Source organism: Clavelina lepadiformis, chromosome 1 (genome assembly GCF_947623445.1).
Source record: "Clavelina lepadiformis chromosome 1, kaClaLepa1.1, whole genome shotgun sequence".
NCBI classification, from domain to species: domain Eukaryota; kingdom Metazoa; phylum Chordata; class Ascidiacea; order Aplousobranchia; family Clavelinidae; genus Clavelina; species Clavelina lepadiformis.
The window spans coordinates 19106493-19125414 of NC_135240.1; the positions used below are offsets into that span (position 1 = coordinate 19106493).

Here is an 18922-nt window from a genome sequence, read left to right on the forward strand (position 1 = left end):
GGTTGTTGCTGAAGTAGTTGCAAACAAGGAAATGCAATAAACGAAAAAGACTGCAAACGTAAAAAGACCTATGGTTTAAAACCATTTGACAGACTCTCTGAAATTTTGACGTTTTTCTGAATGGCATTTTTACGCCAATCTGCTGAAATAAATGTGTCACAAAAATATTCAGAAAATACCTTTACAATTCATTTGTAGGCTACAACACGATTAGTGATATCAACAAAATTTAAATGCTTAGATGGTATAGCCATTCTCACTTCACCATTTAATACCATTTTCATTTAATACTATTAATATCATTTCCTTTGAACATCTAATTTGGAGAACGTGGAAAACCGTATTTTGCTTTTACAACGCGATCAAACAGTGAATAACTCCCTATCAGCAACTGCAACGCTTAATTTCACCACTCCCCCACCAGATGAGGGCTAAGGAGAGTAGAGCAATATGAAGCTTGAGATCGTTAACCTTATCCAAACCGGGTGCGAGACATTACTATTTTAACTAGGTGTGGCCGACACTGCACACACATTTTCAATTGTTAATTACTTGAAAACTATACGTCGTAAACTGATCGGATATTTACAGGTTAGTAGCAAAAACATCTGGCTTCCTCATAATTCAAAAAGGCCAATTTATAGACATGCACTTTTATGGTATCGAGACAATTCAAACCGGACAATTTTAAAAATAGAATTAGAGTTTGAATTGTGATAACTCACTTCAATACCGATACAGTACAAACAAATTGTTTTGTCTCGCAACAATCTTTTTATTTACAAGTAAGTCACTGCAATTTAACAAAAGCATGATTGATATAAAGACTAATCATTGGCCTCAGTTAAGTGTACTCTGTAGAAGTTTCTCGAAAAGATGCCGGTCTTCTTAGTGTTGACAACGGTATTATGTGGAAAAAGCCCTATAACGGCAAGTGTTACATGATATCCATTTTCATTAATAAACTTCCTGTCGCTTCAAGTTATAGTAAAACCTTACCTGGTATCTTTCCAACAAGCCAATTACTGGTCTGTCGAGCCATATCACGGGATACGTTTTCTTGCTCCCATTTGGTCTGCCAAGAGGTGAACTTTTCATTGCATTTCTTAGATACCCGATTCTGGGCCTAAAACGATAAATCGGTTGTTATTAAATACTGTATATTATATTGTAAACACGGATACCTCTTTCCCACAAGATCTTTATTACTATTAATATAGATTATTTTACGGTAAGTCGGCCACGCATTCTGTTGTTAAAGATTTAGAATAGGTTTAGAACATTATGTCATAACATATTAATTAGGTTAATAAGAAACTGTGCGAAACAGCTTTGAACCTACGACTGTTTACGGTGAAACAGTGACAGCTTTTTTACGTAACGAGTAGGAAATTTAACAAGTTCTTCAAAATCAACGCAGCAACACCCACATTGCGAGCTGCGTTAAAGCAAGTTGGTCGATAAAAGATGTCTTCAGTACCGGGAACAAATGCCATTTTATATGAACCCGTTTGAACTTTGCATTCCAGAGTACTTTGAATAAGTAAGTTTTGGTAATCTTCGTCCGAATTCTTGGCGACTTGCCGAAGATGATTGGCGTTTCTAACGACAAATAAATTAATTATAACAATCTGCCACCAATTTTTCCGTTAGACAGTTATGCTACTTGCCGTTGAAGGAAAACGGGCTTTTCTGACAATCTTTCTTTCATTTGTGGCGTTATTTGAACTTCATCAGAACTAACATAATGCTCAAGGTATTCACTCCATTTGGCGACTTCGACCACATCAATACCATGTTCTTCGTCTGTGTCAAGCAATTCCAAGCTAACATGAAGATGATTTTGCTTCTGAAAATAGAATGGATCAATTGCCAACACAAAAAAGTTATTTCGAAGAACACTGGTTCAAGCCAAAATGTTTTGCTACCTGGCAGATAGTGATTTTGAAACAGTTTTCTTCTGTGGTCAGGTGTTCAGCTTTGCGTTGGTAAGAGGACTCCATGTTCAGCCTTCGTGCCTGTGAAACAATAGCACCGCCGGTGGAGAGATTTTGTTCTTCATTTTGATACAGTTCAAGCAACTGCACGCATGTGTCATCTTGTACAATGTGCTGGAGCTGTGAAATGCAATACTCATATTAAACTACGTTGTTTATATAGGTCATTTCCTTTACTGATTAATACTTGCAAAAATCAAGCAATCAAATTCTCTCTCACTATTTATCTAAAACCCTGAGTACAAGTTCACTGCGCCGACCCAAGTGTGTAGTAAGAGCTTTGGTGGGTTTCTGATTATGAACAGACTAATAATTAGAATATCACTTGCTTTTGAAAGAGTCCCCGCCCAGTCTAAAATCTTGAACACGTTTATTTTTAAACTAGGCTGCACTACATCACTTTTTATCTGACTACTTTCAAAAACAAAGTTTCCACGAACATAGTTTGGAAAGTCAGAAGTACTAAAGCCTCTCTGCCACGACAACGTAGTAGTTCCTAGCAGAGGCAAAACAAATAATAAATTATCAACACAAACCAACAACATACTTGTCGAACAATATTTAACACAAGACGATCCATTGTGAAAGTGGTGTAGGCATGAATAGTGAACATTTCACGCAAAGTATCTTCGTACTGGGCACAATCAACATTTCCATCAAGCAAGTTCCGAACCATATCAAGAAATGCGGGATAATAATCTTCAACTTCAACATCATCTAGAAATAATATCATTGGTAATGATTTTTATCACACCTTTAATTTTTAAATATGTAATACTTTAGAGTTTAGATAATGGTATCAAACCACAATGAAAATATGTGTAAGTAAATAGGTGATAAAAACTTACTAATTTGACGTAGTCTTAGCATTTTTGCTACAGTTTCCCCTTTTTTGTCTTTCTTTTCTTTTATATCTTCCTCAGCAAGAATCTCAGCACGTCTACAAATAAAACAAAATCATTTGTTTTTCATGGCAGGTTTTCCTCAATCTTACCTAGATTAAATATTGAATTGTTGGAATTGAATATTTAACAGTTAATGGAAGTGTTTTTATGGAAACTAAACAACAAGTAACCTGTAGATGTTTAGCAATCTCTCGCACAGAATGTGATGAAGTCGAAAAAAAAGGTAGAAATTATTGTTTCCAAAGAAAAGGTGATAATGACCATCCTGCAAAACATGCTTAATTGATTATGGTATGACTAAAGTAGAAACAAATTATTAGAAACCTTCGCAAACAACAAATCTTAAACAAACAACGTACCAAGTTATCATCTGTTGAATATCCGCCCAACACTTTGTGGTGAATTTTTTTGTTGTTTGTCTTCTCCTTATGATTTTCACTATCGCTTTCATCTAAGCAGAAGACAAACAAAATTATTAAATTTGTATGAAGGGCACAGCCGAAAATGTTTTTAGGGTATAAATCAAAACTTTCACACTGATTTTTAATTAAAGGACCATGTACAGCACCACTTCACCAGGCTGTTATAAGTTTTATGAATAGCACTGTGGAATGTGTCCCAGAAGAAATTGTTTGTTCACATCACTGGCGAGTAATAGGCCTACACCTCTACATCACATTATACATACATATTTTCTTACCACAATTACCACATTCGGATATTTGCTGCCATGATGACTATGGTTTGTTCCAGATTAATGATATGCAGTGGCAACCACAAAAATATACCTTGCATGGTATAGTTACGATACATTGTACAATGTACAAAAATTGTACATATAATGTTTCTATATAACTTCTTTCAGTTCGTAAAGCCATTTTACAGAATGAATTAAAGCCTTTATTGGACTAGAGAGTGTTACACTGTAAAATAAATTCATTCATCATACCATCATCATCCTCATCGTCGTCATCACTAGGCTGGTTCCCTCGTGGAGCAAAGTAAAGATCAGGCAAAACCTGGTACATCATCTGTCGCACTTTTTGCTTATCATCCTTGTGAATGGCTAAATGTATTCAAGATGGTTGATGAACCCATTCATAGGTTTTCAGAGAAGTCAGTGAGTCACATTTATAATTAACAGATATTGTTGTAAATTTATAACACCTACCACTTTGTCTTTTTACATGATGTATAATAAGTGAAGCTGCATCATCCATAACACTTTTATCTTCATATGTGTGAGATATTTGGGGACCTGTGCTAACCACACTAGATCCGTTTTCAATAGCTTCTTGTCTCTGTTGAGATAACACAAAGCAGGGGTTGGTTAAGTACCAGATTAAATCACAATGCACTGTGCAATCCAAGTACATTAGTATTTGTTTAGATGTGATTGTTATAATGGCAATCACTTCAGTACCAAACGTCATGAAACATAAATCATTCTTGTACCTCATCATACAATGTCTCTATTTCATTGATAAGGCTTTTAGAACGCAAAAAGCGAGTGTCGTTTGCTTTAAAACTAATTCCTTGATGATCAAGCGACTTCAAATAATATTTTTCATTCTGATTCCTCCAAACTTTGTTGAACTGATGCTGAGCATCTCTCCACTCATCATCTTTCATCTTCAACCTGCATTGGTGTGAATACATAAGAAATGCTGGACAACTGGTATACATATTATATACTTTGTCTGATTTTAATAAAACTGATACAGTAGAAACCGCTTAATAAACCCGCGAATAATAAATCCATCCGTCTGTAAGTCCAATACGCCTGGAATGGAATTTTCCCATTTAAAATACATTATAAAATCCCCAGTTCATAAGTCCATACTCCGCCTCTATGTGCACTGTATTAGTAACTAAACACAGACTTAGTCCGACTTAAAATTACTGTTTTCAAACGTACCACCATTGTCATGGTATGATAAAGACATGGGTTTAATTAATGCTGTAAAAACCGAAACAGATTTCATCTTAAAACAGATTTCCACCTAAATAAACCACATTGCTATATTGTTTTATGTTGAATAAATGATAGATGCATTACTACCTTCGAGGTTCGTAGTTTGCTGCTGGACTACATGCACCTGATTTCTTCTGAAATCAGAAATCGGCAGGGATCAAAGTGGATTTATCAAGCAGTGCCTACTGTATTACTTAACACTGCTCCATTACAATGTTAACATTAAAGACGATTTATAAAATTAGTAGTTAAAATATTTGTGAAAAATAATTACAAACTTGCATTTATAAAAAAAATACGTCATACAGATCAGCCACCTTTTTAAAACAAGTGGAACTGCAACTGCAGGGTTCTTTTTCAACCCATCAATGATGTCAGGGGCTTTATCTCCATAAATGCGATGTATTGCTTTACGCTGTGTTACCTACAAATATTGCAAAAGCTTGATTAGTGATTATAGACAAAACAATATTTTAGCCTTTTTGCAAAAAAAATCAAAACGCTATTACAACAAGTTTAAGACCATTACAACATTATGCAGGAATAAGGAACTACCTCTGAAGTACCACCAAGATAATTGTCAAGTCGAAATTTGGCTTTGTCTTCGTCAGACATCCTGGAAAGCTTTTTGTTGATTCCTTCAAGTGCTCGGATGGTGCCAAGATTGGTTTCAATAACAACATCCAACTGTAGTAAAACACAGCTTAAAAATTAATTTTGTTAACAAAAACTATCTTGCAATGAAGCAACACTTACTTCAAATCTCTCATCCTCACATCTATAAATATGTTCTTCAAATGGTGTTTTTTTCGAAGTCACAAACTGTGAGTCCTCACTCCAAGAAGGGAATGAAACCCAGGTATCATTCAAAACCTCCTGACACAATCCATCCCTCCCAGTGCACTTTGGCTGTTGAAAGGTTGGTGGAAGAGCTCTATAACTTGACCCTAATCGTTTTAGCGTGGTGTAATCTAAAATAAAAATTATTCAAAGTAATAAAAACTAACTTATGCAAACCAATTGCAATTTTTGTGATTGATAAACGATAATAACAATTATCAATTTATTCACATTTTACTTGTTAAGAACATATGCTATTATGTACTGTTTAGCGCCATACTAATTGCATATTTCCCACCAATTTCCATTGCCATGCCTTCATGCTTCTCCTTCAGTGGTTGTTGCTGGGGGGTAATAATTTCATTTTCAATCTCAGCTAAAGCACCGTCCTTATAGCCCAAAAATTGTTTAAACCACATGAACAATTCAGAAAATTTCCTGGAAATATAAGAATGCTTTCAGCCAATAAGTTCAATCACAAGTAAAATACTAGATAAGGCAAAGGTACTTTAGTGAACTTTTGCAACAGATAACAGAAATAAATTACATGAGAAATGGCTGAACAAGCTGAACAAGTTCTGCTTTTCCAACTACTTCATTGTTGTAAAGCAGAAGACATCGAAGAAAATTATCGTACGCATCTTGACTTTGCAATGCTCGACGCACCTGATGCAAGTAAAAAAAGAAAACATCCTAAAGTTAAGTCTAGCTACTCTTAATATACTACACATGTGCTAGAGCAGGCCTGGCCAACCCACGGCTCGCCGCATGCTCTATCGTTCATATTGTATATTTGTATTTGTGTTTTTTAGCTTGTACAGCATAAATGACTGGTAAATTTCTGTAATTTTCATGTTGGTGGTTTTCATGTTGTTCACATTTACAATAAACGTAGTTGAACAAAGGTGTGTATGTGAGTGAGGAAGAGACGCGGTGATATTCATGTGTGCCAATGTGTATGATGTGGCTCTTTGCGGTTAACACAGTAAAAAGTGAGGCTCTTAGTGTCTGACTGGTTGGCCACCCCTGTGCTAGAGCATACCATGTCAAACTCCTGGCCCGCTTTACAATAAAACTTGGCCCGCAATGTTATTTCATACATTGAACTATTTCCCGCCCACGAGATCATTGTACAGTATAACTTACTTTTTTCAAGCAAGAAACAAGATTATAACAAATCGCACAATATAGCAGCACAGCAGTTGCCCCACCATACGATAGAATAAATCGATTTACTCTAACGCTTGTAATCTGGGCTGCTTTTTTCTTTATTGTTTGTTAATTCTTTAAAGCTTTTGAAAGGAGGTGAATGAAACATAATGATGTAAGACAAGAATAACCAAAAATAGCCCAGTCAAAAATCGTCAAAAAGATCAAAAATTTGGTGTTGTTTTACTGCCTGTTCCAATTCATGTTTTGTGTCACGAAACGTTCAATCAAGTTTTATCCTTACGGCCCGCAGCGTTAAATAAGTCTTGAGTTTTGGCCCTTGGTGCGATTGAGTTTGATACCCCTGTGCTAGGGTGCTACATCTAATTACAAAACATGTAGCATGTAAATCTGATTACTGATCACATATATCCTGGTGATGAAGCATAACAGGATGAGAGAAAGTTGATAATTTGACATGGTTATATCGATAATAATATTAATACAACCAATTCAAAAATAACTCAGTAAGGACAGCTGCATGGTACTATGGGAAATTATCATTATTGTTTGTATGTTATGACATGCTTTCCGCGGTTACAATAAAATAAAAAAATTTAACAATTGCATAGTCTTCTCAGTGCTTAACACTAAAACGACGGAAGGTGTCATTTTGTTACCTTTTAAAAAATAAAGTTGTACTAACCCAAAGTCGTTTACTGTAGAACCACTTTTTTGTGACTTTTAATGCTTTAATGAGCTTAATGCAGGGCTGTAACCATTTTTTGTTTAGAGTACAAAAAGTGTCCTAATCTGTGTTGTTTACCTAAAACGACAAAAGGTGTCATTTTGACACCTTATTGTACGATGCACAAACAGGTCTCACCAAAGCAATGAATCTCAAATATTTTTGTGATATAATAATCTAAAATTCCTCGTCTGTGATACATGCATTGTTTCATCATCAAAGATCAATTTTCTCCACATTCTTGCTTCCCACGGCCGCTTTTGTTGCGTACATGAAGTGTAGGCTTACTGTACGTCTTCGTGGCGCAAAATCCGCAATTGCAGTGAATTTCTCACGTAGTATGCATTCGGCTGCAAACGAGGTATAGATGGAATTTGTAGTGAATAGTGCAGTTTTTGTTCACTGCATCTGCAGACGAGGTAGTTTGGCCAACTTGTGTAGTTTTTCTTTGGGTCTTTTCTTTCTCTGGGTATTGTAAGGAAATCAATCATATAAAACTTCCAATATAGATATTTCTGCAAAACTTGGCGGAAGAACTTGTGATGCTCTTTGTAAAATGTTCCTCAATGCCTCGCTCTACAGAATAAGCAGCAGCTAGTGGAGATCAACAACCACCAACACGAAACTGCCAAGTCAGAGACCACAGCAAAAAGAACTGATCTGTTGGCAGATGCCACAAATGTGAAAACTCTCATGTGGAAAATGCACTGCCAGTATAAAGCGTGTGTGCAAAGGCTGCAGATAACGTATACTCGCACATTTTGGCATTATATGTCACTTGTTTAGTGCTTTTTGATTTGTTTGTGTTGTTATGTTAAATAAAATTGTAAACAAAACAGACTATTGGACTCCAAAGTACATGAGTGTCAAAATGACACCCTACGTCGTTATAGGTAAATCAAAATTTCAGTCTTTCTAGTGTTAATGCAACAGTAATTTCCACAAATACTGTAGCTACTCACTAGGTCTAACAATACAATTAAATATTGTTTTATAAATGGTAGTGGCAAACTATAACCTAAAAGAAATAACCAGGTTTGTTTAAAACAGATAAGTTGACAGCTATGTTCGAATTCTGTACAACTAACCTTGTCAAAGAAAGCAAATTCACCAAGTGTTCCATGCTTAGAAGCTTCCATCAAACTCACATCTTTTAAGGAACAGCTCTTTACCCTCTAAAATGATATCATCATAGATTCATAAGTTTTATTTATTGTTTGTAGTTTCAAAATTAAACATATTATATATCCCATATCCAAGTGTTAACAGTCACAAAAAGCAATATTGTCAACTTTCGAACATTAGCTCACCTTACTGGCTGACAAATGTGGAGTTTGTCCTGCCCTTTTTATTGATTGGTGTGAGCTTGATCTGTGGGGTTTTGCAGATTGATGAGATAAGGTCTTTTTAGTTGTTGAACTGTGATCATTTACAACACTATCAGTTTTGACTGATGATGACGGTGACGATGATGTGTGACCAACGTTCTACAAAATGCAAAGTAATACAAGCCATACAACAACAACATATACAAAGTTAATAGGCACAACCACACCCGCATGGTATCTTCAAAGAGGAAGTTAACATACCATGCTGGCTCCAACTGCTCCACCAGCATCAGGAAGAAACTGTCCAAATTCACGCAACAAATCTTCATCATTTTGGAAAAGTCTTGCAACCTATAATACAAAAACAAATGATGAAAACCAAATCATCAATTCGAGCACAAAAACTTCCACTATGAACATTCTGAGCACTAATCTTCTACTGATTGTACCTGTGCATAAACCTCAGATTCAGACAAAGAGGGGGTGTATGCGCCATTTGAATCCTTCACATTTCTCTGTTCTTTCTGATATTTGTGTAAGATTTCTAGAAATGCCTTGTAAATATCTGGTTGACCTTGAAAACGGTTCTAAAATATGAACAAACAAAACTTAGATGATTGGACTTAATTTCCACACAAAACTGGAACGAAAAACTATTACTTTTATTTTATTGACATAGTTGATGGCATGATTAAATTCAACAGGTTGTCCTCCAGACCCCGTTGATTGTGGCTGGGAAAGCAAACTTCCAGCGATGTGGGAACTCACTGCCGTGTTAGTATTGGGACCTAAACATATATTCAACATTTTAACAAAAAATACAAGAAGAAACAAATCTACATTCAAACATCATTTACCATGTGATGTTGAAGTCATAAGGATATTTCCAGAGGGTTGAGTTGCAGAAAATACTGTAGAAGGAATACTTTGAGCGACACTTTGTGGATCGGGACCCGGTGATGAGCGATGGATAGGAAGTTGAGGCAATGTGGTTGCGAACTTTCCATGAGGAGTATGAACCTAAGTTAAGACAATTTCTTAACTAACTTTCAAAACATGATAAACCTTGGCATAGCATGTGGAAAAAATATAAAACAACTTTGCAATCTCAATTAAAAAATCAAAAAATTGAAAAGAAGTTTGAAATATATAATACTTGAATTGTAGTTGATTGCTGTCCTTGATCCAACAATGTGCCAAGTGGGAGAATAGTTTGCGAAATCATGTTAGGACCAGTAACACTCACTTGATCATTCGCAGACACCTACATAAATGTTTTAACAATGAATTTGTAGAATCATTTAATGTGCAAAATATTCATCATAGATGCAGTAATTAGCAATAAATCAAAGGTTGCTAGGTTGCAACCAAGTCATTTCGTTTTTGAGTAAAGTCAACTTTTTTAACTTTAAAAATTTGTGGTATCACTCTATCTGTTGCATTACATTAGGTTTCATAAAATTATGGCATTCTCCAAATAGCCTCGTTGATACTTTTCCACCAAAGTGAAATTTTTTACAAAACTATTTGTTTTTACTACCTAAAGTCTTAAAGCTCTATTTTTTTGCTGTTACAACTTTCATAACGTAACTTGAGTCAAGTAATGGAAAAATGTGAGAGTCGTTTAACGACTCAAGTCATTACAACGCTACTTACATATTATACTATCACTAATCCTGGTAGCAAGACACTCTCTACAATACCTCAAGGGTTGAATTTTTAGAGATGCAAGGTGAGGCCATAAGAATGTATGATGCAATTCGATCGTATACCTGAATTCCGCCTAGAATCTTAGATCAAGAAAACTTGTTCTATCTTCCAACCTTATTCCCCCTGTGGCAGAAGCTTACTTTGTTTTAAAAGGTTAGCCCAGTGATTCTTAACCTTTACTGTCTAACATCCATTTTAACACATTACAAATATTTAGGATGCCGATATAATTTAGTGATTGTTTGCAATGCAATAGGACTGTGCCAATACTAAGCAAATGTTTCCCGGATTGAATTTTGTTAGTGGAAGTGCTTTTTCCATTTTTAAATAAAAGTTTTTGAAAAAATGAAATTTTAGTATTTTGGTGCAATTCCAATCCAAAAGAAACCTTTCCATCCTTTAAGAATCCTTAATAATGCCCAGTATTTGTGACACAAAAATGAAATTAGAAAGTAAACGCAAACTCTCTCACAAACAAAACAAAGTGGCTTTACAAGAAATACAGCTTGTAATAAGGAGAAACTTTGTAAAATTCCAATTTTCTCATATAAACACAGTTGTTATGTACGGTTAGCCATAGCCAACACAGTTAGCCATTGCATTTATTTCAGCTGATTACCAACCCATGTGCTGTGCCATTGGTTTATGGGTTCATTCACACCTATTTGTTTATATATTGCTGTAGATAACACAACAAGTAAGCGAAAAAAAGAATATTCTGCTTATTACAAATATTTTAATCGCTGCTATATATTCAATCTATTGAGCAATTATTAAGAGTTGTACTGCTATCTTGTACTGCTGTTGCATGACTGCTTTTTAACATTTTCTGTCAAAACCAAACAGGTAACTTGAAATGGCCTGAGACAGTTTTTTCACTGATTGGGGGCAGTAAAATAAAAATCCAAAGATGGTAAACTCTGTCCAGTAATGGTTTCTATAATTTTGGTATCTCTAGATACCACCATTAAAAGTTTTTCCAGTTTGTAACTGAAGTTTAGGCTGAATAGGTTGAGTAGGACTGCAAAGAAATAGATATCAATATCTACTATGCAAACAGAAGTAAAAAACTACTCCACAAGAAAAACTTATAAATCTATAAAAAATTTACCTCTATTTTATAACCAGGTGGAAGAAATGTGTTGAAGCCAACAATTAGGTCAGGATGCCCATTAAACAGATGGGAGACCCTTGCAATTACACCTGGTGTGTCAATGCTAAAAATAAAACATCTCTATCAACTTCAAAAATGGTAGGCATAATATTTGTAAACATTAGGCCTAGCAAATAAAAATAATTTAAATAAATGGAAGCTGAGCATAATGCAATCCCTGTGAATACAAGGTGATAGTATTCATGTACTTATTGTCTACAGTCTACACCAGGGCTTCCCAAACTGGGGGTCGCGACCCCGCAAGGGGTCACGTAACGAACTTCAGGGGTCGCAGAGCGTATACCAATTTTACACGAAGTACAAAATACAATCGAAACAAAATATCGTTCCAGCCTAATCAACATTGAAACCGCCTTGAGACCAGCATTAACAGATATTGAGCCACGGCTGGACTTGCTTTGTAGCAGAAAGCAGTCGCATCAATCACACTGAATAAATGTGTGTGCTTTTTTGTTTCCAGTAGCCTATATATGTGTAAAGTAGTAAGTAGACTTTGAGTACTGGTTGCTTGAATTCAGTCTTTACTCTTTGCATCTCAATAAATTTCACAAATGACTAATGTATGTTTCGCACTGCTAATTTAATCAATTTAAACGTGAAAGGTCGTGGAAAACTTCAGAAGTTTGAAAGGGGTCGCGAGCAAAAAAGTTTGGGAAGCCCTGGTCTACACGATATTATATGCAACTTGGTGCTTAGCACTAGCATTCCATCAAAGAATTTCTTTGTTCCATTTAATTATTACTAATTGTTACCCATACAAGCATGTAAAACTGATGTTACCTGTCTGATACACATCTTACTTCTGTCATGCTTTAGTTGCAACACAAATAATTTCACTAAAAAATTAACTAAGGTTACGAACCAAATCAAATTTATTGCAAGTTGAACTTAACTAGAGCAAGTAATTTTTAATTTAATTTTTAAACTTCCTTCAGCAAACAGACATGCAACACATGCGCTTCCACATAAATAACACCTACAAATCTTTGTCCAATGCCAATGATTGTACAATGAAGTGGAAACTAAAAAGTTGGTACAAACTGATAAAATTTCGAATTTTTTTAACCTGCATGCTATTTTCATCCATATCAAGTAAAAATGTATGCAACATTTCTAATTCCATTCCAATGTGTATAACAAATGCATGAGCAACATGTATCCAGGGGAAATTCAACCAAATGAAACATACGTCATGAAAAATGTTTAACTATATTTTTAACCATTGTTTGTATGAGATTGTTTATTCATTGGTTAATTGTTTTTGGCATGACCTCAAAAGTTAGTTGACACCTTTTGGTGCATGTGTTGTCAGTTGACAACTTGTCACTACCCACGTAAAAATTGCCATGTTATTACTATCAATATCAAAATGAAATATTTACCTTTGAGATTTAAATTCTTTCATGATGTCTAGAAAATCATTATACACCTGCGGTTGATTTCCAAACTGATATTTCACTTGATCCAAGTATGACAATGCATCTTCAACCTAAAGACAAAGAAATAAAACATGTGAATAATTTTACGCAAAACATTGGTGAATATAGGTGATTCAAAATTGCAGTAAAATCACAAATATGGTTACATATAGTGAGAGGCAAGTCTAAGGATGGAATAAAACTAAACTTCTTGGACTCAATGAGTTTCAGTATTCGATCATGACATCATCATTAAATTATGTCTGTCATAATATGCTAAAGGCACCAAGGTTACTGTTTTCTGTTCTATTAACTTAAGCATCAAATGGCGCATGTTTTTATTGTTCCTAAGACATCAACAAACCATGAACACAAAAGATTAGAACTGTTATACAAGCTATGCATGTCTTTCGTTCACTGTATTCGCACAAAGCCCTGCACTATTGCCGCCCCGACGCGTTTCAAATGTGATGTATAGTCAAAACATAAAAAGTTAATTTTTTCTTAATGTACCGCATTTCTTAAGTTCAAGGCAAAATTATCATAAACTCTATTTACTACGTAGCTCTAGCTGCATAAAATCGAGTTTAATCTACCACAAAAGAACAGCCAGTGTTTTTCGCTTCCACTATTTATCGATAAAGAATGGTGTGGTCCAAGCTATTTCTCACTGTTTCTTGTTAACCTAACTGAACGAAATCTTCCTTCCAGTCTAAATCTAACTTCAATCAAACCCTAAATAATTAGAATCAACTTTTTGCAAAAACATTCTCCTAACTGCCTAACTTTAACAACGGAAAGAAAATCTTGCGGTGCAAATCTATGTATTGTTATGTAATAAATAAAAATTGTAACAATCTTTACCACCAACTGCATGCATTCCAGAGAGAAAAAAACAAATCTTTTATTGAGCAATTTACCGGAAATGCTTTCATACAAACAGTTTGTTTGCAGGAATATTTTGTCAAAATCCTGCATTTGATAAATTGCTGTATCGTGCCACTTGCTGAATTCATTGCATCGACTGTAAACTAATTACTTAATACATGGTCCTGCTCTTACCCTGCGAAACCAACGACGATAGTTTTTCTGTTTTTACAAAAGCGAACATCAATGCATTGTCAAATTGCACAGGAAAATATCCAGCAACCACGAGTGTGAACGTTACATCATTGAAAGAACGTAGCGTATTGAAATGAACGGACTAATCTTGTATGTTTTTAAAGACGCTTGAATGATGAAACGGCGATCTCGTTAGATTACTATTTAAACGGTTTTGTTACTTAAAAAAATTATTGATGTCTACCTACACGCAAAGAGCGACATGCGTGACATCATCAACATACCAATACTTGGACTCATCGACTCGGCCCATCCCTAGGCAAGTCCTAAAGCAAGTTGGCCTTAAATCAAAGCGTTGATTTCAGTAAATGTACTGATGGAAAGTTTTGTACAAATATGTAGCAGTTAAACAGTTATTGCCATTTATAATTGGCAAAAAACACAAAGTCATCGCTTAATTACGACAAGGATGACGGGTCGTATTACAGCACAATAACAGAAAGAAAAGGGATGATTCAGGTATTGGGATCAAGTATGAATAAAATGTTGATGAATAGAATGATGTAGCTTATTTGTATTGGTTAATGTACATGCTAACCTACAGTAGAGTTCAGTCTTGGCTGTTGACTATAAACTGGTCCGGTAAGCGCGATAAAAACAAAAATGCTTTACCATTTTATGTACTGCCACTAGTGACATTTCTATGCTGAAAATAAAAAATACCTGCTACTATTTACCTCCCTATGGAGACGCATTCCAACCAAAACAGAATAGCTAACCTATCATTTCAGTACAAATCCCAGTCATAAGTCATAAAGTTTTTATATTGTGACATCATAGAGACTGCTCATTTTGCCATAATAGGAGGCCAAATTTGCGATACAATTTTGGCAAAATTGCTTAACAAATACATATTAAAAATCCTTTTACCAGTATGTTTACTGACAACTACTCTTTGATTAAAGATCATTTTGTTTTTGGACTTGCCCTCACTTTAAAAACCGAACTCAAAACCCCACTGACAAAAATTCAGCCCTAAGCATTATTCCACCGAGTCAATGAAAGCAACAAAGCTTGAGAACCAACCATAAAGCAAACCCAATATATAATTCGTGGAGTTGTGTATTTGATTAGTTCGCACATTTAGTGAACAATCACACAATGTACTCAGTCATACTTCAATAGCCAAGAAGATAAAAATAAAGTACAGTATAGTCATGAAAGATGCATACCAAACAACCATCGCAAACAAATTGAATTAATCAACACAGTGTAGCATGATCTATTACAATGGTTCTCAACAGTTTTGTATGGAAGTGCCCTTTTGTTATTAGCACAACATTCACATACCCACAGAAGCTTTCAAATATAAACGAAATTTATTTTCAAAACTACAAATTATCACAAAATCAAGGAAATGACAGCCAACACAAGCTCCCGTCAATTACATCCTGGTGACAAAAAAGATGCTGTAAGCTGTGATGTTGTATAATCAACTGAACAAACCAATGAAACAATTAAAAACAGTTTTAGTACTGTTTTAAGTGAATTACTGCATCATCAATAATTAATTCATCGCAAATTTTTAGGTCATTGTGACATGTTCAATTAAAATTTTCTTTTCATAAAAGAAAATTACATTGCCAGATTGCTTTGCAATGAAATACAACTGCGTGAAAATCATATGTCCTGGCACAAATACCCCCTGGAAAAATGCACCGTGCAGCTTACAGGAAATTCTGTTTACATGGGCTCTTAAAAATGCCTCACTGATCCACAGGGATCCTGGGACCCACCGATGAGAACCACTGGTTTATTAAATAAAGTTGTCAGAAGAAGAAATAATGCTAAATTACAAGGTATAATGTTTGCATAAATAAACGAAAATATTAATGAACACAATGGTGTATCGTTCTGGATGCCAAGTGTCAAATTTTTTTAGGTTACCCAGTTACCCATACACTACATGTATATGACTCAAGTTCAATAGGAAAATATCTTAAATTTTTGTACAGAACTTTCAGGCAATCATTTACACCAAGTTAGTTAACTTTGCACTTATAAGACAACTACATTAGTTTTATTTACCTGAAGTCGGTTAAATAATTTGAGGCATACTGTATATCCATTGAAATTTGATGTATCAATAAACAAATAAATGCACTTTTAGCAAGTACAAATGCGAATCTTTCTTGTAGTTACTTTATGCTAATAAAGATTAAAAAATTGGTTCAGTTAAAAAACTGTACAATACAGCTTGTGACAATGCTATTGACACAGTATTAAACCAAAAATGTCCTACCGTTGTAGCTGTCTAAGACTATTTCTCTCAGCCTAGCCTACTAACTTGTCATAAAATGTTAAGCAGTATTATTACACTATACACAACTATATCTATGATTTTTAATTTACAGGGTTATAGCCAGGGTTGCCATACCGTCCTTATTTTTAAGATTTGTCTTTATTTTAAAGGTCCATGTGTTGTCCTTTTTTTCTAAGAAATGTCCTTATTTTCACTTGCGTCCTTATTTTCATCTTATTTTTAGGGCAGGGTTCGCATTTTGGGCATTTTGATACCTTTGGTATACCATTTTGTACCAAAGAGATATCAAAATTAAGAACATGCAGACAGTGTCTTGTTTTTTTTTAGGAACATTGGTTGCTTTCTCCTGTTGTGCACTGTTTAAGGTGGTATTCGTCTTTCGTTTCCCAGTCGTCCTTATTTTTGAGTTGAGACCGATGGCAACCCTGGTTATAGCCTTGGCCCAATTTCTTTATTTTCAATTATTAATATTCATGCCTCAGAGACCATAAAACCACTATGAATCAACCCAAATTTTGAGTTTAATAGCTGTCAGCTATCAGTAATTGTTTACACGCATTTTAATACGAGAATTGCCGCATCTAGTGAAGTTCTTTCAAATTATCAGAAGCTTCAAATCGACCAAAGTTGATTTAACAAGCTTTTACTTCTTACAGTAACTGTGAGTCACAACTGGCTTGGATGTATGAGCTACATTTTATACTGAAATAAAAAACTGAAGTTTGCAACTACAATAAGCACTCAGCTAAGTTTTTGATAACCATCTCAACTAAGTAACAACCTTTAAATAACAACAAACTTTTCTTGAGTTTACATTACATGTATCATGTATCCAAATTACTGTTGTTAAATCCTTTAACCTGTTTTAATTTTACCTTGAGCTTTTGAAACTGTTGTTGTTGTTGTTGAGCTTGCATTTGACTAGTAGCTTGCATTGTTTGCCCATGACTAATCAAACCAGCTGCTAAAACCTATTAAAAATATGATAACTACAAATAAAAATATCTAGCAATATATATAACTTAACACAAAACAACATATACCACTACCAGTACACCAAATCATATTAGATTTCCAGATGCTTTTTATAATTAAATAAAGTGATAACTGGTAATCATTGGTTGGAAAATTTACCTGCGTGATACCAGTGGCTTGTCGTTGACTAACTTGAGTTGCACTTGCCACGGATGTGCTTGCAAACGCATGTGTGTTTGTAGTTGTTTGTTGGACTGCTGCTGCAGATAAAGGTGCCAGGGCAGTTGATGGGTCACTGGCACAATAGAGAAATTTATGTCGTTAAGTGAACTAAATTTACAGGCAATATATAGCTTACATTAGCAAAATGTCTGAAATTTAGAATATGTTTTGTTTTATAAACAAACTATTCTTTCAGTTAGCACACATACAACAAAACACATTGTCCCTGTTCTAAATATCAACTAGGTAACTTTGAGAACTTTAAGATAACACCATATTGACAAGCATTACTAATTAACTACATACATTAATGGAGCAACTGGAAATCGAGGTTTAGGTCGAGGTGTAAATGAAACTGATGATGGAGTTGATGATGACACTTCTAAAGAGCTTTCAGGAAATGATGAATGGCTGGGTCCAACAGAAGAACTGCCACTTACTACAGGTTGATGTGTGGAATACAAATGCATATTTTGTGAAGTTAGTCTACTTTCATCCTGCACCTTGTCAGACATCTTTCCTACATTAACAGCAAAATGCAGTGCTAAAAAATGGGACATGTAATTATTTGTGTTATGGTTGAAGAAAATATATAACATATATTATTTACTCAGTAGCCTAGCATATATACTTTTGGGTGTAGTAAACAAGTGCACAACCACAGGATGGTTTGTATAGTAGACCCAAGCTGCTCAAATTGCGACGTCATCTGGTTGTGCACTTAAACTAGACCTTGCAAATCTATCTCTAGGCCTATCATCTAGAAAAAAGTCAATATCCTGTTTTGATTTCATAAATATGACAATTATGATATTCTACTGCAGTTGACTGATACAAATTTTGTGATGTTAAACCGCAAATAGAGATTGACGGGTCCAGCAACTGTGCTGTGTTTACAATGATGGTCGAACGTACAAGTAACAATATATTCTTTCCTAGTTGCCGCCGCCATTCCTTTTATCTGAGTCAAGCTAGCGAACAGTGTCTGGCGAACACTGTTCGCTAGCTTCACAAAAGTAAAATGGGCAAATAAAAGCTGTTTTTTTTCTAAACGGCAGAAAATATTTTTGTACCGGACGAATCACTGTTCGTTGCT

At 34.9% G+C, this 18922-nt stretch overlaps 1 protein-coding gene across 4 annotated transcripts; it reads right to left on the reverse strand.

Moving 5' to 3' along the window:
- Positions 1-738: 738 nt before the first annotated feature.
- LOC143458623 (paired amphipathic helix protein Sin3a-like) lies at positions 739-18388 on the reverse strand. Of its 4 annotated transcripts, none has more exons than XM_076955447.1 (29): positions 18133-18388; positions 17764-17899; positions 17505-17600; positions 13209-13315; positions 11764-11869; positions 10099-10206; positions 9800-9962; positions 9603-9730; positions 9392-9529; positions 9204-9293; positions 8925-9101; positions 8703-8789; positions 6265-6383; positions 5998-6155; positions 5634-5848; positions 5433-5564; positions 5195-5301; positions 4358-4541; positions 4074-4203; positions 3852-3968; positions 3262-3353; positions 3073-3167; positions 2846-2937; positions 2545-2714; positions 1929-2117; positions 1671-1849; positions 1431-1602; positions 1000-1126; positions 739-922 (listed from the first exon to the last, which is right to left on the reverse strand). In XM_076955447.1, the coding sequence occupies exons 1-29, from the start codon at positions 18384-18386 to the stop codon at positions 828-830; spliced, it is 3963 nt and encodes a 1320-aa protein (XP_076811562.1). In that variant the 5' UTR covers positions 18387-18388; the 3' UTR covers positions 739-827. The 4 variants fall into 4 exon arrangements, with proteins under 4 accessions (XP_076811562.1, XP_076811554.1, XP_076811580.1 ...); XM_076955439.1 differs by having other exon boundaries at positions 3073-3179; XM_076955465.1 differs by having other exon boundaries at positions 740-922; positions 6016-6155.
- Positions 18389-18922: the final 534 nt, after the last annotated feature.